General features: G+C 48.9%; 12 protein-coding genes across 13 annotated transcripts; 5 read left to right on the forward strand and 7 right to left on the reverse strand.

Moving 5' to 3' along the window:
• Positions 1-220: 220 nt before the first annotated feature.
• Positions 221-1,601, forward strand: FOIG_10708 (uncharacterized protein). The gene has a single exon (XM_031211170.1). It carries the CDS (start codon positions 547-549, stop codon positions 1,030-1,032), a length of 486 nt encoding a protein of 161 aa, XP_031059103.1. The 5' UTR covers positions 221-546; the 3' UTR covers positions 1,033-1,601.
• On the reverse strand, positions 364-2,594 carry FOIG_10709 (cytochrome c oxidase subunit 5b). Its single transcript, XM_031211171.1, has 4 exons — positions 2,386-2,594; positions 2,210-2,302; positions 1,841-2,100; positions 364-1,779 (listed from the first exon to the last, which is right to left on the reverse strand). The coding sequence occupies exons 1-4, from the start codon at positions 2,474-2,476 to the stop codon at positions 1,618-1,620; spliced, it is 606 nt and encodes a 201-aa protein (XP_031059104.1). The 5' UTR covers positions 2,477-2,594; the 3' UTR covers positions 364-1,617.
• Positions 2,595-3,459: 865 nt separating this feature from the next.
• On the reverse strand, positions 3,460-4,989 carry FOIG_10710 (uncharacterized protein). Its single transcript, XM_031211172.1, has 2 exons — positions 4,756-4,989; positions 3,460-4,709 (listed from the first exon to the last, which is right to left on the reverse strand). The coding sequence occupies exon 2, from the start codon at positions 4,685-4,687 to the stop codon at positions 3,593-3,595; it is 1,095 nt and encodes a 364-aa protein (XP_031059105.1). The 5' UTR covers positions 4,688-4,709; positions 4,756-4,989; the 3' UTR covers positions 3,460-3,592.
• Positions 4,990-5,604: 615 nt separating this feature from the next.
• Positions 5,605-6,552, reverse strand: FOIG_10711 (uncharacterized protein; the record flags this gene model as incomplete). The annotated part of the gene is made up of 1 exon (XM_031211173.1): positions 5,605-6,552. One exon carries the CDS (start codon positions 6,550-6,552, stop codon positions 5,605-5,607), a length of 948 nt encoding a protein of 315 aa, XP_031059106.1.
• A 1,686-nt stretch (positions 6,553-8,238) lies between these two features.
• Positions 8,239-9,917, reverse strand: FOIG_10712 (uncharacterized protein). The gene is made up of 2 exons (XM_031211174.1): positions 9,275-9,917; positions 8,239-9,228 (listed from the first exon to the last, which is right to left on the reverse strand). The coding sequence occupies exons 1-2, from the start codon at positions 9,563-9,565 to the stop codon at positions 8,419-8,421; spliced, it is 1,101 nt and encodes a 366-aa protein (XP_031059107.1). The 5' UTR covers positions 9,566-9,917; the 3' UTR covers positions 8,239-8,418.
• Positions 9,918-10,194: 277 nt separating this feature from the next.
• FOIG_10713 (uncharacterized protein) lies at positions 10,195-13,425 on the forward strand. Its single transcript, XM_031211175.1, has one exon. The coding sequence runs from the start codon at positions 10,530-10,532 to the stop codon at positions 12,753-12,755; it is 2,226 nt and encodes a 741-aa protein (XP_031059108.1). The 5' UTR covers positions 10,195-10,529; the 3' UTR covers positions 12,756-13,425.
• A 122-nt stretch (positions 13,426-13,547) lies between these two features.
• FOIG_10714 (uncharacterized protein) lies at positions 13,548-16,455 on the forward strand. Its single transcript, XM_031211176.1, has one exon. It carries the CDS (start codon positions 14,847-14,849, stop codon positions 16,065-16,067), a length of 1,221 nt encoding a protein of 406 aa, XP_031059109.1. The 5' UTR covers positions 13,548-14,846; the 3' UTR covers positions 16,068-16,455.
• Positions 13,612-18,640, reverse strand: FOIG_10715 (uncharacterized protein). Of its 2 annotated transcripts, XM_031211177.1 has the most exons (3): positions 17,750-18,640; positions 16,433-17,693; positions 13,612-16,378 (listed from the first exon to the last, which is right to left on the reverse strand). In XM_031211177.1, exons 2-3 carry the CDS (start codon positions 16,904-16,906, stop codon positions 16,325-16,327), a joined length of 528 nt encoding a protein of 175 aa, XP_031059110.1. In that variant the 5' UTR covers positions 16,907-17,693; positions 17,750-18,640; the 3' UTR covers positions 13,612-16,324. The 2 variants fall into 2 exon arrangements, with proteins under 2 accessions (XP_031059110.1, XP_031059111.1); XM_031211178.1 differs by having other exon boundaries at positions 16,143-16,378; positions 16,433-18,640.
• FOIG_10716 (pre-mRNA-processing factor 19) lies at positions 17,221-18,928 on the forward strand (the record flags this gene model as incomplete). The annotated part of the gene is made up of 5 exons (XM_031211179.1): positions 17,221-17,299; positions 17,354-17,398; positions 17,452-17,890; positions 17,940-18,400; positions 18,453-18,928. Exons 1-5 carry the CDS (start codon positions 17,287-17,289, stop codon positions 18,926-18,928), a joined length of 1,434 nt encoding a protein of 477 aa, XP_031059112.1. The 5' UTR covers positions 17,221-17,286.
• A 555-nt stretch (positions 18,929-19,483) lies between these two features.
• Positions 19,484-23,471, forward strand: FOIG_10717 (uncharacterized protein). The gene is made up of 2 exons (XM_031211180.1): positions 19,484-20,715; positions 20,768-23,471. Exons 1-2 carry the CDS (start codon positions 19,840-19,842, stop codon positions 20,945-20,947), a joined length of 1,056 nt encoding a protein of 351 aa, XP_031059113.1. The 5' UTR covers positions 19,484-19,839; the 3' UTR covers positions 20,948-23,471.
• Positions 21,076-23,314, reverse strand: FOIG_10718 (uncharacterized protein). The gene has a single exon (XM_031211181.1). It carries the CDS (start codon positions 23,213-23,215, stop codon positions 21,410-21,412), a length of 1,806 nt encoding a protein of 601 aa, XP_031059114.1. The 5' UTR covers positions 23,216-23,314; the 3' UTR covers positions 21,076-21,409.
• FOIG_10719 (2,5-diketo-D-gluconate reductase) lies at positions 23,326-24,762 on the reverse strand. Its single transcript, XM_031211182.1, has 4 exons — positions 24,451-24,762; positions 24,388-24,398; positions 24,277-24,334; positions 23,326-24,226 (listed from the first exon to the last, which is right to left on the reverse strand). The coding sequence occupies exons 1-4, from the start codon at positions 24,535-24,537 to the stop codon at positions 23,489-23,491; spliced, it is 894 nt and encodes a 297-aa protein (XP_031059115.1). The 5' UTR covers positions 24,538-24,762; the 3' UTR covers positions 23,326-23,488.
• Positions 24,763-24,799: the final 37 nt, after the last annotated feature.

The raw sequence follows: 24,799 nt of genomic DNA on the forward strand, positions 1-24,799 counted from the left end.
GAGCCAATAGCTTGCTCATCCTTTGAATCATGACAGCGTCGATCCAATCAAACACCAAACAAAAAGGACGGAACACTACCGGACACCGATATAAGGGCCCACGTTGAACCGGCACATGTACCTAGATGCGTTTGATGCAAAACTGACTGACCTGAAATGAAGAAAACGAAAACTCCCTGTAAGGAGAAAAATAATTAGATTTATAATTAGATTAGGTTCGCACATCCAGATTGTCACTCACAGACCCATGTGGAGGCTTCTACGAACAAGCGAAAGCAAGCAAGAAATTCAATTCAGGTCGCTCCAAGACCCACGTGTAACTTAAGTTAGCGCTTGCATGCAGCTGCACTATTGCTCAGAAGAGTCTAGGCTGGGATTGAATCTTGGATCTTGATTCCGCTTCATCAAGAACTGCCTGCGATCAACGAATCCTCCCGTCCGTCAAGAAGCCCGTCCCGCTGACAAAGAGCCGCAACCCAATCGCTTACAGCTCAACCAACCATAACAAACAGAGCTGTATCTAGTCTGTTTCATGCATCACCAAACATGGCACCCAAAATCAACTCAAAAAACCTGTCTTACGACACCGAAGCAGCGGCACCGCCATTCCTCGCTGCTCTAAGGGCTCAAGCTGCTGGTGCTACAGGGCCTGATCCACTACTCGCTGCGCAACGGAGGTCAGCTAAGAAGCGCTCCAGCAGTGAGGAGGCAGAAGATGTCCCGCTTGTCGTAGATGAAGACGGAAACGTTGTGAGTCTTGAGGTCGACAAGGATGGAGTTGTCAAAGACACTGGAGATTACGACGTGGAACCTGCAGCAGAGAAAGAAACCGCCAAAGAGTCAGAGAGCAAAGCTGCTATTGGAGGAAGGAAACGAAAGGTTGGAAAAGTCATCGGTGAGGCTTCTGATGAGGGCAAAGGAGAGGACAAGAAGAAGGAGAAGGATGATACCGAAAAGGAGTCAGCAAAGAATCGCAAACCCAAAAAGAAGGCCAAAAAGATTAAGCTGAGCTTTGACGAAGATGAAGGTTGAACGCCATGAGTGAGCTCAACGACACACGTTTCTCATCACTCAGAGCTTCCATGAGCATCACAAGGATCACGCTCATATATCCATCTACAGCCGGTATACGATGTTATCACACGACTTTGATATCCAGCATCGACCAGATGAGAGCCCAGACTCCCACAATCTCAGGACTGGAAGTCAGAAAATAGATGAGGGTGCGCCAGACATACGGTCGAATACTCGTCGTCTTGCGAAAGGGCACATCTTATTGGCAGTATTGAGTTTCATAACCGCAAATGGATGTTTCACATCCGTACCACGAAATGACATCACAATCCAGCTATACCCAGACTATGGAAGCCTGGAAAGTCATTCCTGATGTATACAAGCTCAATTGGATCAAACTGCTATTGTCACAAACACAACAAGCCCAATATATAGTCAACATCAACTTCTGGAAGCTAACTTAGTAAATTGACACAGGGAATAAAGGCACCCTATTCTACACAAAACGGCTCCTCTCTCCGGGGGCACCATGCACATCCATCTAGTTTTCCCTTAATGCTACGACCCAGTCTCCTCAATACCTCTCAGCGTAATATAATGCATTTATTTGTATCGGTACTCGGGCTTGATGTAATCGGCAAAGGTCTTGGGCTCCTCGAACTCGGGAGGATGGTGGTGGTGGTGATCGTCCTCAGGACCGACGTAGTCCATCTTGTAGACGCTGCCGCACTCGGGACATCGCTCGATGGGGCGCTCGCGGGTGATCTGGAGGTATAAATGTCAGCATTTCATTTCCGTCCGTCCGGGATTTCAAGGTAAGACTCACGCCGAGCCAGTGGACGTTGTGAGAGTCGGCGGGGAAACCAGTGCAGCCAGCGAACTGCTCCTCGCCGGCGGATCGGACCATGATGGGATCCTTCATCGTTCCGAGGCGGCTGGCGTCGAGAGGGCGCATGTCGAAGATGTCGACGCCCTCCATCTTACCGAGAATCTCGAGACGCTCGATACCGGTGGCCTGCTCGAGATCGGTAGGGACGGTTCCGGGGGCGGCACCAGGACCGAAGAGATCCTCCTCAGTTCGGATCTCTGTGCACGAAAGCTTGTCAGCGATTGTCGTACGTCACATCACGATCCGTCGGCCGAGGTTACGGGGTGCCATTGAGGCAGTCGGCGGCGGCATTGTTGGGCAACATACCCTTCAGAGTCTTGTAGGAGCCAACCTTCTTCTCGGCGGTGCCAGCAAGAGCAGCGGCCTGCTCGTTGGGGGTGGCAGGACGGGCAGCATCTCCTGTAGTGGAAGCAAAAACACTAGTCAGCCATCATACTACGATCGCCATTGGCTGGCTGGAGGAGCAAAATGGAAATGCGTACGGCGGACGAAAGAGGTGGTGAAGGTGCGAGCGACAGCAGGTCGAGCGGCGGCGCGGCGAGCCGCAGTGAGGGCGGAGCGTTGCAGGAACATCTTGTTGATGGTTTGCGTCGGGCAATGGAGTCGAGCTTTGAGGATGACTCGGGATGGGCTGAGAGGTGTTGTCGAGGGATTTGTGAGGAATGGGCTGATTTGGGTCGAAGTTGGAAGATGGACCCATCTTCGCGAGCGAATTGGCCAATTGGAGTTGCTGTATTTATGACCACGTGATCTGTCAAAAGCTCCGGCTCTTGACGTTCACCCAATTGCTAAGGCGAGTTTCGGAATGTCATCAAAGGCTTCAAGAGCTTGCAAAATGTCACAATTGGCATTTGAGTGAGGAAGAATAGCTTCTAAATAACGGGCAATGCTGAGAGGATGTCATTGAAGCATCAATTTACATATATGCACTCTTTTGGGCCTTGCGCTCGCTCTGTCAGAATCTCAGCTACATTGCCTCCCGAGATCGTGTTGTTTGCCGAGGCTCACATTACTTATTACTTTCATGAGATTGATTAACAAATAGGTGCCGGCGCTCTTTACTGAACCTTATACTTGCTTTCAATCGGCATCTCTCATTACCAGTTGATAGTCGATTGGAATGCGATAAAAAGGACGAGTTTCACTTGTACCAAATGTCTTTGAACAGTTGATTTATTCGAGACCTCTACTTCTCTATCATGAGGGCACTTAGAACAAGTTGAATAATCGAGGCATATGTGTTTCTTTATGAAGCAGCAAGAAACCAGCCGAGATAACCCGATAGCTGTGTCGTGGGGGCATTAAGTGAGCCGTCAGGTGTATTGATTACTTGATGAACGAAACACCTTTTAACTGCAATGGCTCAATTGATAATGTATCGTATATTAATTAAAGCAAGAACCGATATGGACGCGGGCCTCTGTCAGTCAGAATGGTGTCGATAGTCGACTGCCTCTGAGTATCAGAATATTTCAGGCCAGGGACTTACTGCCCATTGCTCTAAACTCATATCTATCACGCTTTATGAAGCATCTACAAGCACTGAGAGGCATTGAAAAAAGTTTCAGGTCAAATCCAGATAGAGCGAGAAATCGGATGGTTTTTGATCTCAACCGCGGCCAAAGTTGCGTTTTGCAACGCAGAGATGCATGGCCTCTCAACTACCTCGGCAGAGACGTAAGATATAAGTTACATAGTATCGTTCGCAAGCTCAGCTATAACCTCTTTAGCTTCCCCCTGCACACCCTTCACGATATTCTCAGCATCCCGCACATCATGTATAAGCCCAACAGCCGCACCCGCATACGTCGCTAACCTCCCCTCTGGCCCCCACCCCTTATCCCCAGACTTCAATGCTTCATCATGCCTCTTCTTCAGTTCCTCAAATTCCACGCCTGCTTGATGATCGTGGAAGCTCTGGTTGATGATACCCCTTGGGCTATACTGCTCTGGCCAACCTATAGTGCCCCTGAGATGGTTGTAGAGCATGGTTCTGGTGGTGCACTGAGCTCCATCTTTAGCTCGGATAATCTCTTGTTGATAGCCTTTGCTGATACGAGTTTCGGTTGCTGCTAGGAAGCGCGTGCCCATTACGATGCCAGTTGCACCAAGTGAGAGGGCTGCTGCGACGCCTCGACCATCTGCGATGCCGCCGGCCGCGAATAGAGACATGCCCGACTCACGGACTTGGTCTGCGATTTCAGGAAAGAGTGTCATTATGCCCAGACCGTCAGTGGCTCGACCATGGCCGCCCGCTTCTGCGCCTTGAACAATCAACGCATCTGGGCGATGCGCACTATTGGCAGCTTCAATACTCTCTTGAACGGTGCCAATTTGTATCCAGACCTGTATCTCCGGATGGGCTTTTCGTATCTGAGATGTCCACTCATCAAGCTCTTCTTGTCCTCGGCGCGGTGCAAAGAGCCATGCAGCACAGGGCCTGTGTTCTTGCACAGCATTGACAGCAGACTTGAGATCGCCATTCCAGAGCTGAAAGCCAACACCAACAGGAAGGGTATCCTTGGATGGAAATGCGGACGGCAGAGTCTGTGGAGGTGAACTGCGTAGCAACTCCCTCACCGTATCTAGGTCCTTTGACGTATCTTCAGGCTTCGCGCCTGGCCCAATGAACCCAAGGCCTCCAGCTTTGGAGACCGCAAGGGCTAGGTGAGGCCCTGACATGACGCGCATTGGTGCGCCGATGATGAAAGGTGAAATGGTCCATGGGAACTGGCTCAAGAAGCGAGCCTTACTGGCTTTGGCAATCGCGTGAGCCGTACTCATATCGGGATCTTATGCTCTTGTTCTACTCAGTCGGTCAGCTTTGTTTTCGATCGATGGTTTGGTCTTACCCGCTGTTCAACGTGGAATTTTATCATTGAGATGCACTGAGTATTTGGAGATTGGAGAAAGAAAGCCACAATCATGTGAGTGCGCAGGAAATGATAAATCAGTTGAAACCAAGAGCTTGAGAAGATGTGAACAATTAATCTGCGACTTACTGCATTTCGGTAAGAAGCCGAGATCATATGAATAGATCAACTTCGCATTACGAAAGAGACCCCTTCATTAATCCGATGTACCCGACATACCCGGTCATAGAATTGTACAAGAACCTCACGGGATAGTGGCTAATGTTTGTCACTCTCTTGCAAGTTAGTAAGTGGAGGAGAGTCAATCTGTGTATTTTAATCAAGTCACCAGCTCCGGACTTTGGCGTGGGTTGTTCACTGACACAAGATCATACTGGCAACACAAACATTGGTAACAGTTGTCGTCTTGACGTGCCACTGACAAGATGTTCATCGAAAAGTCATTCCAAGTCGTACGAAAGATTATATTAAAGTTATGTATGCACCGGAGCAGGTAAACATAGATAGCATTAATGTAAATATGCGAGCAGCAGCTTAACATCTTCCAAAAAGGATGCCTTAGCAAATTATTGTACAAACCCTCCCCAAACTCCGAACGCGCAACGCGCAAATGAATAGACCAGTGGATCACTGCCATTAACCCCATCTACATCTTCCATCCTCCGAACCTCACATGTCCTCCATCTTCCGAAAGTGACCCAATGACTGAGGCTTGAGATTCTCGAATAGATGCGGTAGAAAGAAGGCTGGATGCCCCTGGGATAAGAACGAGCTATCAAGATAGTATGCCTTTATCCCGCGACGCTCGAAGATAAAACTCAAGTGAATTTAAAGCCTTGCGTTATCTCTCTGTTGTTGTTGTGCCCGGTAAGCATTCACTCCTCCGTATGTCGACGGCTGAGTTGACCTCTTCTGGCGCTTATCAGTCCGACTGAGAGCTGACTGTCGACTGAGTGCCGACGGAATTGGGTCGACTTTTGAGCGCCGCTGGATGATGCGTCCCATACCGGCTGTGTTAGTCTTGGTCTTGGTGATCCTGCTTTTGTCCCCAGGCTTGCGGAAGCTGGCCAGTCGACCTTGATAGCCAGCTGAGCGGATGATAGCGGCGCGCAGTGTAGGGTCCTCGTAGATTTTAGAGGCGCTCTTTGAACCTGAGTCCTCACAGATGCTGAATACAATTCTTTTGACCACATCCCTCCCGCTCTGAGCAGACATTGTGAACATCGACTGCATCTTCTTTGCAATCCGCCATCGGAGGAAGTCCCAGGGGTCCATGGCAAGCTCCCCTTTATCATGCAGAACTCGCAAGTCAGACACCTTGCAAGCAAGCTTATACATCAATTCCTGCTCACATAATCCTTCTGCCGGCAGGTGATGCTTGGAGACGAGCTGATTCGGATGGTATGGCGAATCGTGGCCGAAAATTTCACGGATCTTGCGTTGTTTAGACACATTATCCATATGGAGCTTGTGTTTCTTAGCAAGATCTTTGTTATGGGGGTTAATTCGGTATTGTTCCTTTGACTCTCTCTTCTTCTTTTCTTCCGAGTCCTCTTGTGCTAGGTAGGCTTCAAGGGAGAACCATCTTAGCACCCAGTAGTCGCTGTCTTCGGTGATCTTTTGCACAGCAGTGCCGTTAAGGCATTGCGGTGAAATATACTTCTGACCATCTGGACTGATGCGGTAGACGTCACTCCAAGGTGTGCGAAGCATCTCGGTCACGGCTTCATATGACACAGCCGTCTCATGACTATAGGCTAGGCTTTGATCTCCCATCTTGCCTTATCAGTTGACTAGCGATCTAACCTGAACACTGGAGTTAGCAACTCCTAGCAGAATTAGTATAAGGCTAAATACCAACCTAAGGTCAGGGGTAGCAAGAGAATAGTAGTTGCTGTAAGAAGGAGAGAATTAGTATTAAGTAAGGTAGTAAACACGGCTAGATAAGAGGAGTTCAGTGGATAATAGAAAGAATAGAACTGGTTTAAGAGATGAAACTTCTCGTCAGACCCGAGAGTAGCGGCAAGACCAGAACATCAAGAGGGCTAAAAGAGATTATCAAATCCTCGACTTACCTTGAAAGGTGTAGATGAAGTTACTTCTGGATAGGAGGCGTTGGGTGATGTGCGAATCGCGAGGCGTTCAAGGGAGAGAAGTTGTAGAAGATTAAAATCTTTGGCGGTGCTCCTTTAAATATCAAAACCCGGTGGTGCAAGAAGAAGGTGCAGGATAGTCTGCACCTAGGCCAAGCAGATCAAACGCGACTGACAGTGAATCAGAGTCTATGATGCTGGAATTATGCTTCTCTTATAGACTAGATCGCCGCCCAGTGGTGGACAGTGAACCCCCAAATAGAGAGTGCGCTAGCCGGTGAATGTTTATGTTGTTCTGAGGTTTGTTGGGGTTTATAGTAATAATCTCAGCCTTTCCGTTGTTTAGATGCCGAAATCTTTTTCTGACTTGATGCTGTTGATACCAGAAGATGAAAGAGTTTCTGATATCAAGGGAGAGATCAGAGGTGATGAGTGCTCAAGATGATCTTGTACTTGGAGGGTTCTTATGGGGAGGAGCCTCGCGATGCGAGTCACTGCCACAGCAAACAGGAGACAACCATAAGATATCCTCTGAATTTAATGCTTGTGTTATCTTGGGCAAGCACCGTAAGTGGCTTGACCTTGATGAGCAATAGCTAGGTAAAGAGGTGCGTGAACTACTGAGGTAATACTCTATGCGATGGCAAGGAGTTATGTGTCTCCAACTCGCGTCAATGCTATTTAGTTCGAAGACTAGAAGCATCTGAACAAGAGCTCTTAATGATATTTATATATATTATACTGATATGGTATTGGATCTAAGGTTGTAATTATTTTTATATAACACGAATTGTTGGCCACGGTAAACTCGGGTTTATCTGTTGTTTTCCCTTTAATGTGTATGAAAGACTTGATCAGGTGCGATATGAAGTTTAATGAGGACGAGACATCAAGACTAAGACAGATTGAAGAGTGTGATCAAGTATTCCTGAACGAGGACGGGTAGCGACGAAGGTACGCGATTGAAAAGATGTAGTAGGATTGAGGCATTGTATAGCTATCTGGCCGGGAGTCCAGAACGCTCCATGGGTTTGATCTATACTAAGCGATATGCATCTGAGGAAACTTCATAGATAACTGTTAAATGTAACAGATAGCAAATACGCTGAAGCAACAGGAATGCCTAACAATGATATTTCGGTCTACCTCGATAAGTATCTAATTAATTGATTAGGGTGCCTTTTCTGCGGAGATCTCAAACTTCCATGTTATAAGAAGCATGTCGTGGACTCGTTTTATTGTATTAGTCCTCACCAATATGAGATGTCAGCACCAGGAGGGATCGTCGTCTCGACTTTAATAACAAGGAAGAGGAAGGAAGCGAAGCTGATGCGATGGTGAGCCTCTAGTCTCCACCACAAGTGAATGCCGGGGGATCGAATGTCAGACACAAAGGATCACTCAATTCGCACTATGCCGGGGTTCCTACAATTGAACAAACTGGACCATCTTGAAGTAGTTTTTGGTATCGTCTATGGTGTTTCCATGACAAATTCTTGAAATCGCTAATAATGTTTAACTCTAGCCACGTCCTCATTAATCACAAAGCCTACAGCTTTGTCTCTCTCCCAGGTTTGGCCGTCATAGGCAGTATAATGCCATCCTGGTAGCCGGTCGCGACATGCTTGCCTTGGGGACTCCATATCAGGCTTTCCATTGCGCCTCGGCCAGCACTGAATCTTGGCCAAGAGACTTCTTGCATCCACCATCCGTCTCCTTCCATCACAGCCTCATCAGCGTTGACATGAACGTAGAACGAATAACTTAGGCTTGCTGCGATGCCCAGGTCGTGACCATAGCCTAGATGGTTGCCTAGCATGAAAAGACTGTTGCGGTCTGCCTCGAACGCATGACACAAGATGTGTGCGTTTGTGTCTTCTTTTGGGAGAGGTTTTAGTAATCGGTAGTAGATCAGTTCTCTCCGGTCTGGTATAGCTTTATTTTTGTTGAAGTCCGACATGTCAACTTTGTACATGTCGAGAATAGGGAATGCTCCGTGGCCTTCATTGGGGAACTTTGCTTTCAGAGCATCGACGTCGGCTTGTGGACATGGATTCCACTGGTCAGGTCTGCGTGATGAGAGTACGTCTTTGAATCTCTTCTGTGGCGGGATCCCTTGGACCTCATCGGAGCTGGAAACTGGGCGTTTGAAGGTGACGATACTGGTTAGACAAGGGCTACCGAGAGGTGCTTCGGAATCCGAGTCGGGAAACGGGCCCGATGGGTTACTTGACGGTTGTGTTGGCTGACGAGCGTGAACCAGCCGCGTAGAAAAGGAACGGCTTGAATGGACTTCGGATACATCTAGGATGAACGGGCGATCCGAGAGTCCGGGATTGGTGAACACGGCGTGGATGGACTAAAGAGAATAAGTTTGTGTTCGTCCATAAACAGGCCCAACATACATGGATCCCTCGTCTGTTCTCGTCTACATTGCCATGGTCTTCTTCTTCGACTACACGGGCCGCTGCAAGAGCTGATAGGGCATATACGACAGCGCCATAAGCTCCCCTTGTGATCTTTGGTGGAGGAATACCAACAGCATCCCAGGGGAGTTCTTGTCCCGGTGTCCAAGCTGGCTGCCGACTCATGAATCTCTGAACTGCTTGTTGTGTTGACGATGTATCATCCGGAAGTCTGGCTAGCTCCAAGGCTTCTCGGAATGAGAGTCGCTTCCATTCTTTAGGCGTGCTCATTGAGCTTGGAGTTTCGGAACATGTAACTTCAAGGTAATGTCTCAAAAGATTGTGCGGGCGACATCAGGTAATGACAAAGTCTGAAGGTAATTCCGGTGTTTCCCCCCCTTAAGCTCCTGGAGTTGTTTCGCTTTGCGCAGTGTTGGACTTGTAGTTGAGGAAGTGTTAGAAGACGGGTGTTGATGCTGAGTACACCCGGCCCCACACCAGCTGATGATACCGAGGTCCGCCGATTGTCCTCCGGTCGCCGGAAGTTCATTTTAATAATAAAGTGTATAAGAGTGACAATTAGCACATGTGAAAGACAGTGAAACTGACAGAGAATCAGATGGCCCAATGCGGCTGAAATTACAGGAAACCAATTTCTGTTCCAATGTATCGGGATACTGAAGTTAACACATGAGGAATGCCTTATGGTTAGTAGCATTGAAGCTCGGGACAATAGGCGAGTTGGACTGTCAGTAGCATTTCACTCCCAAGCAAATAGACAGTATAGTCCGATCATTGAACTGAAATCTCAAATGCCAATCGTGATTCAAATCACATATTGCTATGCTGCTGATTGCTAGAAATGCAAGATGATGCCAGTTGAATGCCTTTGTTACTAGCAGATGCATTCCCTAACAAGCCCCTCTCATCATGGACAGGTCGAAATTCTAAAGAAAGCCATCATGGTTGCGAAATAAGCTGCATCACCCAAGCACTGAGCTTCGTACAACTGTAACTCCCTAAGATTCACAGGGGTTGTGGTTGCCTCAAAGTGTTACAGCTGTACCTGTAAGCCTAGCCTGCCTAGGACCTGAAGCTCCGGCAGAGTCATGACGTCGTCACTTTTAATCACTGGCTTGGGTGTCTACTATAAAAATGATCAAGCATGAATCTCTTCTTTAACGAGTCATCCCAACCACGAAAAGGCACGACTTTCTAGATTATCACCAGGCAATTTGCGCCTGCAGCTTTCAAAATGCTGTCGTGCTTTGGCATTGGTAAAAATCGCGAGGACGCAGAGCGCGAACCTCTGCTGCCGCGTTACAATGACGACACCGGCCTGCAGACGCGACTTCATGAGAAGCTCCATACATATCAAATGCTACGCGCAATATCTAAAGGATATATGCCAACAAACGAACAACTTATCATCCACTTGAGAACTCTTCTGTCGGCTCAGATTTTGAACCCTGAGCGACAAGAGCTGAGCCCATCAGGACGAGCCCTGGTCAGAAGCATCAAGCTCTGGATCAAACAGTTCATTGAGGTGTTGCAACACAAGAATAGTAAGGACCAGATTCAGGACTTCATCTGGTATCTTACCAAAGCTCGTTTGGATGTCGACGTCGCACATATTGAGCAACGAGCTGCCAGGGCAAAGGTCCGAGCCGATGCTGTCGCAACCTACAAGAGCTTGCAGACCGTTGGATCGCTTCTCTTGACCAACTCCGATTTCCGCATCTTCCTTTCCGACCTTAGCACTGTTGGAAGAGAGGTGCTTCGAGATACTGCTTTCACCTTGTCCGACGTCTCTAAACAAGCTGGTGAGGCCATCAAGCCCTCCAAGGAGGAGGAAGAGGCTCTTAAACATGCAAATGGCAATGGCAAATCACCTGCTCCACCCTCGGACGAAGATCTTAAGAATGAGGTGGTAGATGTCGGTGAAACTGTCAAAGATGGTGCGATTGAAGTGGCCGACGGAGCGGTGCAGAGCATCAAGGAACATGTGAAGGGGGACGAAGGTGATGCACTTGTGAAGCGCCTCAAGCAAACCGTGATGAACCTCCGGAAACGAACGGACTACAAGGAGTCGGTTTCAACAATCTCGCTGCTCATCCAACGTTATCTTCTCGCCTACTCCCACGCAGCCGCTGCAACCGTTGAAGCAGTTGAGGAGGACACCCAGCCCAACCCAGAGGCCGACAAAGCAGTCCACAACTTCTGGTTGTTCGTCACTTCTCTCGGCAAGCGTGAGCATTGGGATGAGGTCAAGAAATCCTTCGAAGCCGTTGTCGATGATGGAAAAACCGACCCCAACTTTGATGAGCTTGTGCGACAGATTGGCAATCTGGTGCAGGATATGCTGAGCGACCCTGATTTCTTTGACAACATCGAAGAACGATTCCAGGAACTGCGCAAGAAGTCCAATGATCTGACTGCCAAATCATCAATTCGAGATGATCTCGACGCCCTGCTTTCGAGTCTGTATGCCGCTTTCCGCTCAATCCTGGATGACCAGGATATCAAGAAGCTCATCCACACAACTGAAAGAATTGCTCTCCTCTTGTCACCGGCCGGCGAATACGCTAACAGCGACCTGGTCACCGACACTATCAACATCTTTGTCCCTCTCCTCATCCAGGCTATTCAGTACATCCCCATTCCACGTGTTGAAGTATCAGCACCCGCTATCGATCTTCTGCTAGAGAATCTCATCCTTGAGCCCGGTCGCACCATCAATGCAAGCTCCTTCCTGCCCTTCCAGCTTAACATCTCAACCTACAATGATGTTCAAGTGAGAAAGGCACTTCATGGGACGCAATCTACCATGAAATCAATGATGAAAGTGACTGTGTCTGGCCTCTCTATCGCAGCAGACGACCTGGGTTACTGGTTCCACCTGCACTCTGGTCTTTTCCGTATGGTTGATGAAGGTATCGCAGGATTCCACCTTGATAAGCGCGGCGTGGACATCACTCTTGACCTCGAAATTGGAAAGGATCGCCTGGAACAGATCGTCTCCTTACGCGATGTCAAGGTCCGCATCCATCACCTTAATTACACGCTGAGCAAGTCCAAGTTTGCTTGCCTCGCTTGGATCCTGAAGCCATTGGTCCGGCCCATTGTGCGCAAGGCTCTTGAGGTCAAGATTGCAGCTTCAATCGCTGAAGGTCTTCACTTCCTGAACCGTGAAATGCTTTATGCACGGGAGCGTCTCCGTGCCACACGAATTGCTGATCCAAAGGACCTCTGGACGTTCATTCGAGCAGTTGCTGCACGTCTCGTTCCAGCGCCCGACCCAGACATCGACGCCCGCGTTGGCGTCAAAGCAGGGTCAGGCGTGTTCCAAGGGCGGTATGCACCTGGCAGTCTGGTCAAGCTGTGGGAGGATGAAGGCAGGGATGCAGAGCAGAAGCTCTTTGAGTATGAGCAGGGAGGATGGAAGAATGATATCTTTGACGTTAGCACAAGCCGAGTTTAAGGTTGATTTGCGATGCATCATGTATATTAGTTACGGTACGCTCATTAGCTGATTTGCGAGGCATGTTGGAGTTGCTGGAGTTTGTTTTAGGGTGGTGAGGTAACAAGGCTACAGGCAAAAGGGCACATGTTAGGATGGCGCATGATGAATCAAATTTTTTATGATGACTGAAGCGTCTAGAAAGTCCATGACAAAATGAGCTGAAGGCATTGGACAGCTGTAATGCCGTTGTATCCGCTTCAGGAATGTCGTAACGCTCAGCATCCAAACGTCGAATCGGGAGTGAGATTTGGGCAAGGTAGCATCTAAGAAGAAGTTCTCTGCTTAGAATGGCCAAAATACATCCCAATGATACCACAGTACATGAATACACATATGTACGCGTGTGCATTTGGTGCCAGGGGATGTGATCACTCATGTTTCTCAATCTTAACCCAGAAACAGCGGCCGCCTCCGTCCAAGCTCTAAAGGCGATCCCCAGAGTCGAGGGTCCAGTAGAAGAAGAGCATGGTGCAGCACTGCAGGTATACCAATGGAGTGGTTTCAGTTAAAAGAGGAGGTGGCAGTTCTAGGGCATTGACGGTAATGAGCCATGTCATGCTGCTACTGTACCTCTGTGTGAGTTGGCTTGTGGCTGGGACAGCTCTAGCGGAATAGTCTTGTCACGAGGTTGGAGGAGAGTTGACAGTCACGAGATATTTACTCGAAGCATAGTACATGCCTACCTGTATAAGCTGAGTAGTAGACCTGCTTGATTATTTTGAGCAGGTCAATAGCATAATATGATCTGACCAGGATACAAACTCTGCCCGCCGCATTGATGCTTCTTCACTTCTCATGAGCATCCATTCTGTTTGACCAAAACCTCTCGGGTTTCCTCCCTTGTGATCCCTGCTGATTGATTTTCCATCCACCCCTTTCTGCCCGACCATCTGGTCTCAGCCAACGAAAAAGCAAGTTCATCTTGTTGATCCCTGTATCCTAGAACGCTTGATTCACCCGCCTGACCAACGCCCCCGGCCTATGGGAGATGCTGTGCGACCATGCCTTTTGCCCCGGCTGGCTTACCCCGGACTTGTTTCTTGGGGTTTTTCTTGGGCATGTTACCTTGAGGGACTACAGTATAGGACATACTGTTGCTCGGCTAGTTTTCTAGCTGCGACTTCTAGGAGGTGACCGTCCCAAAACTCTGTCTCTGGCTTCGGTCTACGAATAGGATAGACAGGCATGCTGATGTATTAGGAAACCCCCTGTAGACCCCAGGTCATGGTTGTTGCGCCTTGGCCAGAAAAAGCAATCCGAATGTCACAGTCAGCATCTCAACTCGCTCGCTCGTGTCGGCCCCGGATTTCCCATCGAATTGGTTCGGCGTGATCCTTGTTCCTATTGCTTGCACTTGCAGGAGACTAGCTGCTGTAGCTTGGTCCTGGTCTGTCTTGGTGCTCCTTGTCCAAGACGACCTTTCCCCTCTTCAGTCTTTGATTTTCTCCATCATCAGTTGCCAGTCGCCATTTCCAATCTCATCCCAACTATTTTACTCTTATCAATATCTCGTCTTGTCTATCTATCTCTTTATCTCTCTATCTGACTATCCTGAGTCGGATATACCATTTATTGTTGCTCCCCTTATTCCGATCCCGCCTAACTTTGGCCTCAGCTCAGTTCCCCACTTTCGCTTGTCGACAATCACGCCAGTTATCCACCAGCATTGAACGTCTACACTCTTGAGTAGACAACTCTTGACGGCCTGAGAGGCTTGGGAGAGGCATATTAGGTGCATGGAACTGTCCTGACTCGACTCTGCTGCAACATTGAGGTCAAAAGAGTTGCGTCAATTTGGTTCAAGTCATAGCCGGAGACATTTCAAATACCGAGCTCTTCACGCATCACCAGATACAACTTGTGATTATATCTCCAAGTCGAATCATTCTCAGCTGAAACTCTTCGGCACTGAAAAGCCAGACCTCTCTTCCTCGGCTTTTCTAATACCTGGCCAGCACATCCTCTCATCTTGTTTCACACTGGTTAAAACGGATGGATCGGACCAGGCAGCTCTGACAGCACCCCTCAGACGAAGCGCAAGCTGTCGTAATGGAGGTAGAGGCTAATGGACAGAGCTCAATCAATCTGCTTGAGCCCTGGCGCTGCCATTCCGCAGGCGGCTGCCACGATGACCTCCCCATCTCTCCACTGGATCTCGCTTCGGATGACTTGACTCAAGTCCCAAGATGTTCCGGCTCAGACCCTTTGTTCGAAGCATTGATGGGAGATTCGAAGTACCGTACTGTTCGGAAAGCAGAAAGTACTGAAGGCCATCGGAAGCCAAATGCAAAAGAAACGTTAATCCCGAGGTCCCGACCCGAAGGCCAGGGATTCTCTTTTCCGTCAACAGAGGATGCAAGAAACAAATCCAGCCCTTTAGACATACGGCCTGAACCAGCATCAACGGGATCTCGCGGTATCAAGAGAAAGCGCTGCAAGTCCGATGTCGATGGCTTCAACACAGCCGACCTGTGTGTCAAGAAACGTCGACTTCGTGCCGAACTTATCACGAGTCGTCTTTCTCAGCCTTATTCTCAACCTGCCACTCACATTCTTAATCGAGAAGGTCAAGAGGCTGGCGACAAGCGCTTCTTGAAGATGGCTACTTCAGTTGATATGACCCGAAGGATCGCACATCTTCACGCAACTTCATTTCTCCGCTTCTCGACTATGAATTGTCTGAGGAAGAGGTTGAGTCTCGGGCAGGCTGCAGGTAACAAGAAATATGAGCAGGAAATTGCAACTATCACATTGAAAGCTGCCGGCAAGACGAATTGGCGACCTCCGATGCTGCAGGATTCTTCAGCGGGCAAATCTCTGAGGATCTCACCAACTGGCACGGGAGTTATTGGACCTTCAGGCATGATGGTATCGTCGGCAAGACCTCAGCCAAGCTACCCACCTCAAAAGGCATTTCAACATCCGAAACCCCCATCATGCCGACTATCTAATCCTGTGGCCCTTCCTCTACCCGTTAGTGATGTCGCTGCAACTAAGAAGCGTACATCACCTCGACTCTTCCCCATCCGATCGCCAGAGTTACGGCCTACGGCGCCTTTACCTCCGCTGGACGATCTCGAAGAGGATAGTTTTGCATACATGCATCCTGCAGATGACGACTGGGATGATGTGGGCGATGATCAAGATAGTGTATATTCTGACTTCAGCGTTTTATTTGGACAGAGCGATGATGGCAACAATGGCGAAGAAGACAGATCGTATGAGGAGTATTTGGATGAACTCGACGGCATCTGCTGGATGTCAAGATAGTTAGGCAAATATATAGTGGCGTCTCTGGGCATCTCGGTGAGCATTTAAAGGAATTATGTAAAGTATACTTCTAGCATTGGGTGGCAATATGTTCTTATTCATGTTCAATATGGCGATATTGAAGCATTATCCAGCCGCAAGGACTGGAACAAAAATAGGCTATACTGGTTTGTATTATTATTCGGCCAGATAGAGAGGCTTAGATACACCACAGCTCAAGCAACAGGTAACAGATTGTCATTGATACGTGATTATGTTTATGGCTTTACACCAAGTTTAGAGGCTCTGTCGGTTGCAATATCGCACATTGCCTAAACACCGAATTAGTAACAGAAGCACTAAGTTAACTTGCGAGTTATACATACCTGTAACGCTTCATCAACCTCTTTCGAAAAGTCGCCTCTCGAAATTCTAGCCTTCATGTTCTCCATGATCTCAGGCCTTCCCCGTCCGTTCACAAAAACGACATATCGTAATCCGGGAAACTTTTCCTCATACTCCTTGTTCAGCTTTGCCAATTCTTCGCCTTGGCCTTGCAGGTTGGCCTGCTCTGCAGCTGACTGTGCTGAGTCAACTTTCTTGGCTCCTAAACGGGGATGTGATCCGAGTATTGAGAGAAGAGTCTCATCTGGATTGGCTGATGAGTTCGAGGAGGCGAGCGAGGCGAGGCGAGTCCTGCAGGCCTCAATTAACTCCGGGTATGATGTATACTCTGCATCTCGCACAATGGAGAGGAGAGTGGAATGGATTGCTGGACTGGGCTCGAATAGCAGATCCAAAGTCTTGATTTGCTCGGCTTCAGCTGCTACACGAAGATCTTGAGGTTGAGGTAGGGCCATGATGGAGGTTGATGTTGGTGATATTCGTAGCCAATTGTCACAGTACGTATTCAATCTATGCTCGACATTCACCAAGACAGCAGAAAATAACTATTTCACTCAGTAGCTGTTATCGACAAGCAGTCACATCAATTATCGGATCACGGAGACATGCGAACTCGCTATTACCGGTGCCCCCCGCCTCGAGTCATGCATCAAGATGATGCACGATAAGATACAGTCCACCTTATCTTATCATCCCGTGATTCAAAGCTCTGGTCAGTGCACTGGCAAAATCTCGACTAGGCAATTGTTGTCGCAACAGAGCTTCGAGACGTTGATTTGCGCTATACCTGACGACAAGCAATTGAAAGCTCCACGAGCTCAAATTTGTAGTCGCCATGCTTTGCGGAAGTAAGTTTTCCAGTTTTGCCATCGATAAATAACGGTTCGCTGACCTCCTGACAGTTTCTGGAGAGGCTCCTCAAGAGCCCGTCGTTTCTAAGAAGTCCGGTATGTACTATCAACATCATCAACGCGCAGCTTTCGCGGCTAACTCAGCAAAGGTGTTGTTTACGAGAAGCGCCTTATCGATCAATATATCAACGAACATGGCACCGAGCCCGATTCTGGCGAGGCCCTGACCGCCGATGACCTCCTCCCCATCCATTCGTCGCGTATTGTCCGACCGCGTCCTCCTACCCTCACATCGATTCCCGCTCTCCTCGCTACTTTCCAGAACGAATGGGACGCGCTGGCTTTAGAGACATATAACCTTAAGGAGCAGCTTGCGCGCACCAGAGAGGAGCTTGCCACAGCGTTGTATCAGCACGACGCTGCTGTCCGAGTTATTGCACGACTCACAAGGGAGCGAGACGAGGCCAGGGATGCTTTGAGCAAGGTCACTGTGACAGGAGGTGCGGTCGATGGTGATTCTATGCAGGTCGATAGCGTGGAGAAGTTGCCAGAGGAACTTGTTGCCAAGGTGGACGAGACCCATCAGACGTATGTTGCCGTCCTTCAACTATACGATTCAGAACTAACGAGCATGCAGATTATCAAAGGGTCGCAAGAAGCGTCCTGTCCCCGAGGGTTGGGCCACCGGCGAAGAGATTTCGGCTTTCGAGAGCGCGACCACACACTCCTTGCCTGTTCCTGAGGCTACCGCCCTTACTGTTGGAGGAACCAATGCCGCGGCAGTTGGAGGCTTGAAGGGACAGGCAGTTGTCTACTCTACCACCGAGGATAAGGTCGAGCAGTCTCTCTCAGTGGGTGAGCCTGTTACAGACGCTGTTTGGGCTGAGGCCGGTGTCGCTTTTGCGACTGGCCAAGGCAGTGTCAAGGTCTTCCAGGAGGGTAACCAGGTTGCATCACTGAGTGAACATGCTGGTGCTGCTACGGCATTGAGCCTGCACCCCAGCGGTGAAATTCTGGCCTCTGTTGGTACAGATAAGAGCATCGTGTTCTACGACTTGGTCGCACAGAAACGTGTTGCCCGCGCTTACACCGATGCTGGTAAGCTTCTCCTGGTACACCCAAAGATAATTCTGTGCTAACGTGTTCCCAGCACTTACATCTTGTGCCTTCCACCCTGATGGTCACCTCTTTGCCGCCGGTACCACATCAGGCGAAATCAAGCTCTTCATGACCAACACTCTTGAGCAGGCAGCTTCTTTCAGCCTGGGCGCCCCTATCCAGGCTCTCAGCTTCTCCGAGAACGGCTACTGGTTCGCAGCTACAGCCAAGGGCCAGACCATGGTCACTATTTTTGATCTGCGTAAAGAGGGAGACGCGGCGGTGGCCAAGGTTCTTGAGACTGGCGGGCCGGTCCAGTCCCTGGCGTGGGACTACAGTGGCCAGTTCCTCGCCACTGGCGGTGCGGCTGGAGTTACAGTGCAACAGTTCACCAAGTCCAGCAAGAAGTGGACCGAGCCTTTGAAGAGTTCTACACCCTCCGTTGCTGTTCGGTGGGGAGAGTCTGCAAAGCAGCTCGTAACAGTCAATGGTGAGGGTGTGGTCAGCGTACTTGCAACAAAGGAATAGACTGGGGTTTAGATGGAATTTCGCTGAGAAGGAGACGCCTGGATGATTCCCTTGATAATTTGTATTATACGCCCGAATAAAGGGTCAAAGCAAAGCACAGAGGTTGGTGTTTGAAAATTGATAATTATGGTTCTGGTTTTTGCATATTGAAATGGGAGGCAGAACTTAGCACCTCTATTCTAAGTGACAAAAAAATTACCGGGTAAACTTAACATAACTTACCTTGGTAAGTTTTTAGACTAAGTGGTTATTTTTGACACCTTTACTAAATGTCAGAAGTCTTCTTGCTCCCAGAGGCTGGTGTATTGTTTACCTATTGATACTTCAAAACAACAACAAAACAACCATCACGAAAAACCATCACGGGCTTCAATATAACAAGGTACCTATTGACAGTGGAGCCGGGCTGTATTAACCCCTTGTAGTGAAGCCTTGAAGCCTATTCTTGGTGCCACTTAGCGGGGTAAACAGTGTTCGCCAGTGCAGGGTCTCTACGCGCTAGAGTCCTGTCGTCACATGGGGAGCAGCCTTGCATCGATCGTCACAGTAGCGACATTCAATTTCAACTTCCTTTCATACAACTAACTTTGATGCTTACCAACAACCTTCACCTCCCCACGACTCCACGTCTACACCTCCCAACGAACCGATACGACACGATACAGACGCTTACGACTCCTCTGAGCATAATTCTATGTCTCATCATCTAATTCAGTCTTGCTGCCATAGCGCATTTGCTTAGCTTTCTCTACTTGCTAATCGCCACACTTTTTATCTGCTTCGCCCTGGGCGGCCATTCACTGTATAAGTGTTCACTGCCTCGGGTGATATTCAGGAGGCTTTATGCCGTGAATACGATAAGAGAGAACACACTATACCTCGCATTCTAAGTCTTACACCACCTACCCAACATGGCTGAAAACAGTGACCCTCTCGAGATGTTTGAGGCGGGAGGGGATGAAGATTTTGAACATTTTTTCGAAAGCGCTTACAGACCACGGCCAAATTCTGGAGATCAACTATTTCTTCCACATCCCAATGCACCTGCTGCATATCACAATACACGCCACACTCGCCGCTCACGAGCTGTTCGAAATTCAGCACTACACCAACAGCCGCCGCAAGAAGCTACCCCTGTGATCGACCTCACGGAAGAGCCTGATTCTCCTGTACAATCGCGAGCTAGACTCGACATCCTTCAGCCCGCGAGACCACCTGCAAGGAACCCGCGTAGAACGAATTCTCAGCGCATATCACCGCCTCAGCTAGCACGCACCGATGGTACTTTCGTGGGACGTGCAGAGAATGTTATTGACTTGACTGCGGATTCACCTGAAGAAGATCGATCACATTTCAGAGGGAGACGCGAAGTGCCTAGGCCGGACGAGCTGATCGAGCTGGAAATAATAAGCCAGCGACCAGCTCTGGGATCTCTACCAAACTTTGCTGCCTTTGGCCCCTTCAGGAGATTGGCTGGTATCTTTGGTGCAGCAGACATAGCTTTCAACCCACCAAACCTTGACATTTCACGCAACGCATTCGCAAGACAGCCGACCCCAAAGCCACAGATGTCCCCGCCGCCCCCAACGCGAGAAGGGTTCACTCGCAATACCTGCACCGACCCGGAGAAGGAGTCTGAAAGCGTGGTTATCTGCCCAGCCTGTAATGAGGAGCTGGCTTATGACCCAAGCGGCACAGTGACACAGAGCTCTGTGGGTACGCAGAAGGGAAAGCGAAAGCGAGCACCGGGAGAACACCACTTCTGGGCCGTCAAGAAGTGCGGACACGTAAGTTTTACAGTTGTACATGTGGATTGCCACCAGAAACTAACATATACAGGTCTACTGTGCCGATTGTTATGAAAACAGAAAGCCTACGAAGGCGAACCGCGATGGCGTAGGCTTCCGATCCCCTGATGGGCGACCTTCGTCCGCGACTCCAAATGATCTCCGATGCGCAGTGGACGGTTGTGATACCAAGGTATCACAAAAGTCGGAGTGGGTTGGAATCTTCCTTTGATTTGCTGGCCCAAGAACCTCACTTGTGGTCGGTCGTGGGAGTTAGGGGCAACGAAGTCACGAATGACGATAAGGATACTGCGAGCATAGCATTGGCGTTAAGGATTGTATCTTATCAGACACTTTTCCCCCTGAAGTCTGCAGGGCTTTTTTTTACAGTATAGCGGTGATATATGTGATTTCATGGGGAGGATCAGGGGTTGAAAGTAAGGATAGCTTGGTCCAAGAGCATCACTAATCCTTAGACTAAGGTAAACTTCTCAAATAAAACAGGATAATATTCTAAACGCCGTCGCTATGTCGTGAGAAATATGCATAATTTGCCACCCAGCACCCATACAAAAGGGTGATATGATGCCCTTAACTCCGAGCCATCGTGCGATCCCATGCCATGCTGTAATTCCTCTCAGTGTTGTGTAATTCGGCCATTTCGGTAGTCGTCATCCAATGTACATGTTTATCGTTATATCATGAGGTCTAGGTCCAAATCGTCGACCCATTCGCCGCCATATGACTCTTGCGAAGCACTAGGTGCAAAAGGCTGTTGTGGCGGCTTCTGGTTCTCTTTGCTTTCTTGCTGAAGTGGTGGTAGGTGTTGTTTTGGAGTCTCTACTCGTTTTGGTGGAATCCGAGGGTTCATAATGTTGGGGTTGTTGGATAGTCTAGGTAAGGGTTTCTCAAGAGGTTGTTTAGATTGTTGAGGCTCAGTTCGCTTTGCGGAAGTTGTCGTACTAGTGTGTGGTGTTTTCTGTAGTGTTGGTGATGTCTTAAACGGAGGTTTTCGTGGCTGATTGCATTGAGCTGCATGTGGAGGAGGGTTGGAAAACACTGGTGGTTTTCTCATAGGTTCACGCGGTTTGCAAATTCTGCGAGACTCTGCTTGAGCTTGCTCTATCATACCAGCCTGCATGCGAGCGAGCTCGCGTTGCTGGATCTTCTCAAGCGCAGCTGTACGACGACTTCTCTGAATAGCTAGACACATTCTTTCGTGTGAGCCGGAAGAAGTGAAAAAACGTCTTGGTGGTGGAGGTGGCGAGTCCGAGGCAGGTTCAAGTGCTGGTAAGGGGGGCTGTTCTGAGGATTTCTCCAGTCCTTCATCGAAAGATTCCTCTTCCTCTTCTTCTGCAATAGGGGTCAAGTGTAAGGGAGCAGATGGCATTATGCCCTCATCCAGCTCTTCCTCAAGTTCTCGGACTTGTTGAGATGATGAAGGGAAGAAATCATCCAGGTTGTAGAGAATCGCTTGCGTGCTCATGGGTGGTTCTTGGTGTGGTGGACTTGGGGATCGTGATTCCAGATTGCGTTGTGGAAGAGGCGGTTTGGCAGAAGAGACTGGAGAAGCAGGTCGCTTTAAGCCCAAATCTTCTGCATAGCGATTTGAGATGTCATTCCTAGTGACTTCCAGTGGTTTCTTCGTCGTGACAAGTGCTTCTTCTGGTATTTGGTTGCAGATCTTTTGGACTCCGTGATTCATATTGGATTTTGGATTGCCCATAGCTGCTTCAATATCCTCAAGAATTCCCAGGGCCAGATCTTCCTCGAAATCCGCATCTAATTCGTCCTCTAATCCTTCTAGCTCTATTTCGGGCATTGGTGGTTTTTCTAGTGCCGTTTCCGATGCAACAAGGGCTGTTGTTTGTTCTGTAGGTTCTGCGATTGTCTCTTTTTCCGCCTCAGGTGATTGAGGCTTTGATGATTCCCGTAGCGGTTTTGGTAGGTCCTCGACAATGGCTTCCACAGCAGCATCAGAAATTTCTTCATCGTCTTCCTGTATGTCATCAAGCTTCTGCGCCTTGGTCGCCGGTTGTTGTGGTTGTTCTTCGCTTGTTATCGCTTCATTCGTGTCCGTATTACTCTCATTCGACGTCGCATTGTCGTCTTGAATGTCGTTGCCTTGGGCATCTCTCTTCTTTGAAGTACCATTCCCTCTCACAAACCATGAAATTGTTTCCTGACTGGGTCGAACATTCACCAAAGGCAATCCTTTCTTTCGTTTCGCTTCTTTCTCCGCCAACTCTTTCTCTTTCTTCTTGTCCCTCGCAACCTTCGCCTTGGCAGCAGCCTTCTCCCGTTCGAACTCCTTTCTGATTCTTTCCTGTTCGGCCCTCTCTTGTCTCCGTGACTCCTCCCGTGTGAGTTTAGGACCCTTGTTGGCTGCTTTGTAGGCGTTCCGGACTTGTTTCGAGGTCATGGGCCGTAAGGGCGGTTTGTCGGGAGAATCAGCACGACCCGGGAATTTCGGGATGACCGTGAACGTTCGCTGGCCCATGTTGAACTTGAAGACGACATTTGGCCAGCTTGCACGACAGGCGGATGTGGTGTGATGAGGTTGGTGGTGATGATTGAGTTTGGAGTGGCATGGAACGCGTGGGACTGACGCGAGGTGGAAACGAGATCACGTGGGTCCATGAACAATAACAGTATGACAAACACCAATTCTTGTAAGACAGCAAGATCCGTTTGATTATGGATAATGGACTTCTCAGACTCTTGAACTTTAGCGATTCTATTGAAGTCCCTTTTATATTCCGTCTCGCGGTATCTACTTCTCAAGAGGCTCACGAGTAGGATCCCAAGCACAAGGGCTATACTCATCAGTTGCCAAATCCTTCACTTCCTCCTCCGTCAACTCAAAGTCGAACAATTGAGCATTCTCTAGAATCCTTGAAGGCGTTACACTCTTCACCAGAGGAACATAACCCCTCTGCAAGCTCCACCGAAGAAGAACCTGTGCTGGACTCTTGCCATACTTGTCCGCGAGGGTCTTGACCTTGGGGTCATCAAATCGTTCACCACGCACAATGGGGCAGTAAGCCTCAACTGCAATGTTTCGGTCCTGGCACCACTTGACGATGTCAGGTCGTGTAAGCCACGGGTGCACCTCCCACTGCCCGACCGAGATGACGCCTCCCTTGCCCGGTCCAAGCTCGGCATCAAGTTCTTTGATGTATGCCTCTAGTTCATCTAGATGATGAACACCGTAGTTGGAAACACCGAGTGATCGCACCTTGCCAGCTTCGACGCACTCAGCAAGAGCTCTCCAAGCACCCTTTCGGGCATCAGGTCCACCATACGGGGCATGAATGAGAACAAGGTCAAGATAATCGAGCTTCGTCTCATCGAGAGCAATGTCTACCTGCTTGTGTGCATTCTCGTAGTTCAAGGGAAACTGCCTGGTGAAGATCTTGGTAGTGAAGAAGAGCTCTGAGCGAGGTACGCCAGACGCTAGGAGTCCAGCTGCGCTAGGGCCCTGGTTGTAGTACCCTGAAGCAGAGTCGATCTGAGTATGTTAGTTGTGCATTGAACGCCAAAGGCTTTGGATAAACTCACATGGCGGTATCCTATCTCGATAGCCTTCTTGCAGAGGTCGGGGGCTTGTTCAGCGGGACTGAATGACGTGGTTAGAGTACACAGGGCCTCCGGAACATGACGTGGACTTACACCTTGTAGACCTAGGCAGTTACATTAGCAGGGTGTAAAACGAAGGATTGAAGGATCACTTACTCCATAGCCAAGAAGAGGGATCTGGTAGCCTGAATTGAGCTTCCTGGTAGAATCGAGAGCGAGTTTAGAGGCCATTCTGAAATTCATGAACACTTTCTTTATGATGTTGGATTGATGTTTGTGGATGAGGGGTAGGGGCAAGGACGATGGATCATTTAAATAGTTTCAGGTTCAACAAGGTCAACACTTTGTCAACGACGAAATTGTTTGGATATCTATACATATTTTCGGAGCTCGGAGTTACGACATGATTTTGTACTCTCGCGTTTATGGATCAGATAAGCGCGAGTAACTTGTCGTGATGATCATCGTGGCGTTGATTCGACATTCACGGTCGGGTGAAAGTGCG

The sequence above is a fragment of the Fusarium odoratissimum genome (genome assembly GCF_000260195.1).
Source record: "Fusarium odoratissimum NRRL 54006 unplaced genomic scaffold supercont1.19, whole genome shotgun sequence".
Classification (NCBI taxonomy): domain Eukaryota; kingdom Fungi; phylum Ascomycota; class Sordariomycetes; order Hypocreales; family Nectriaceae; genus Fusarium; species Fusarium odoratissimum.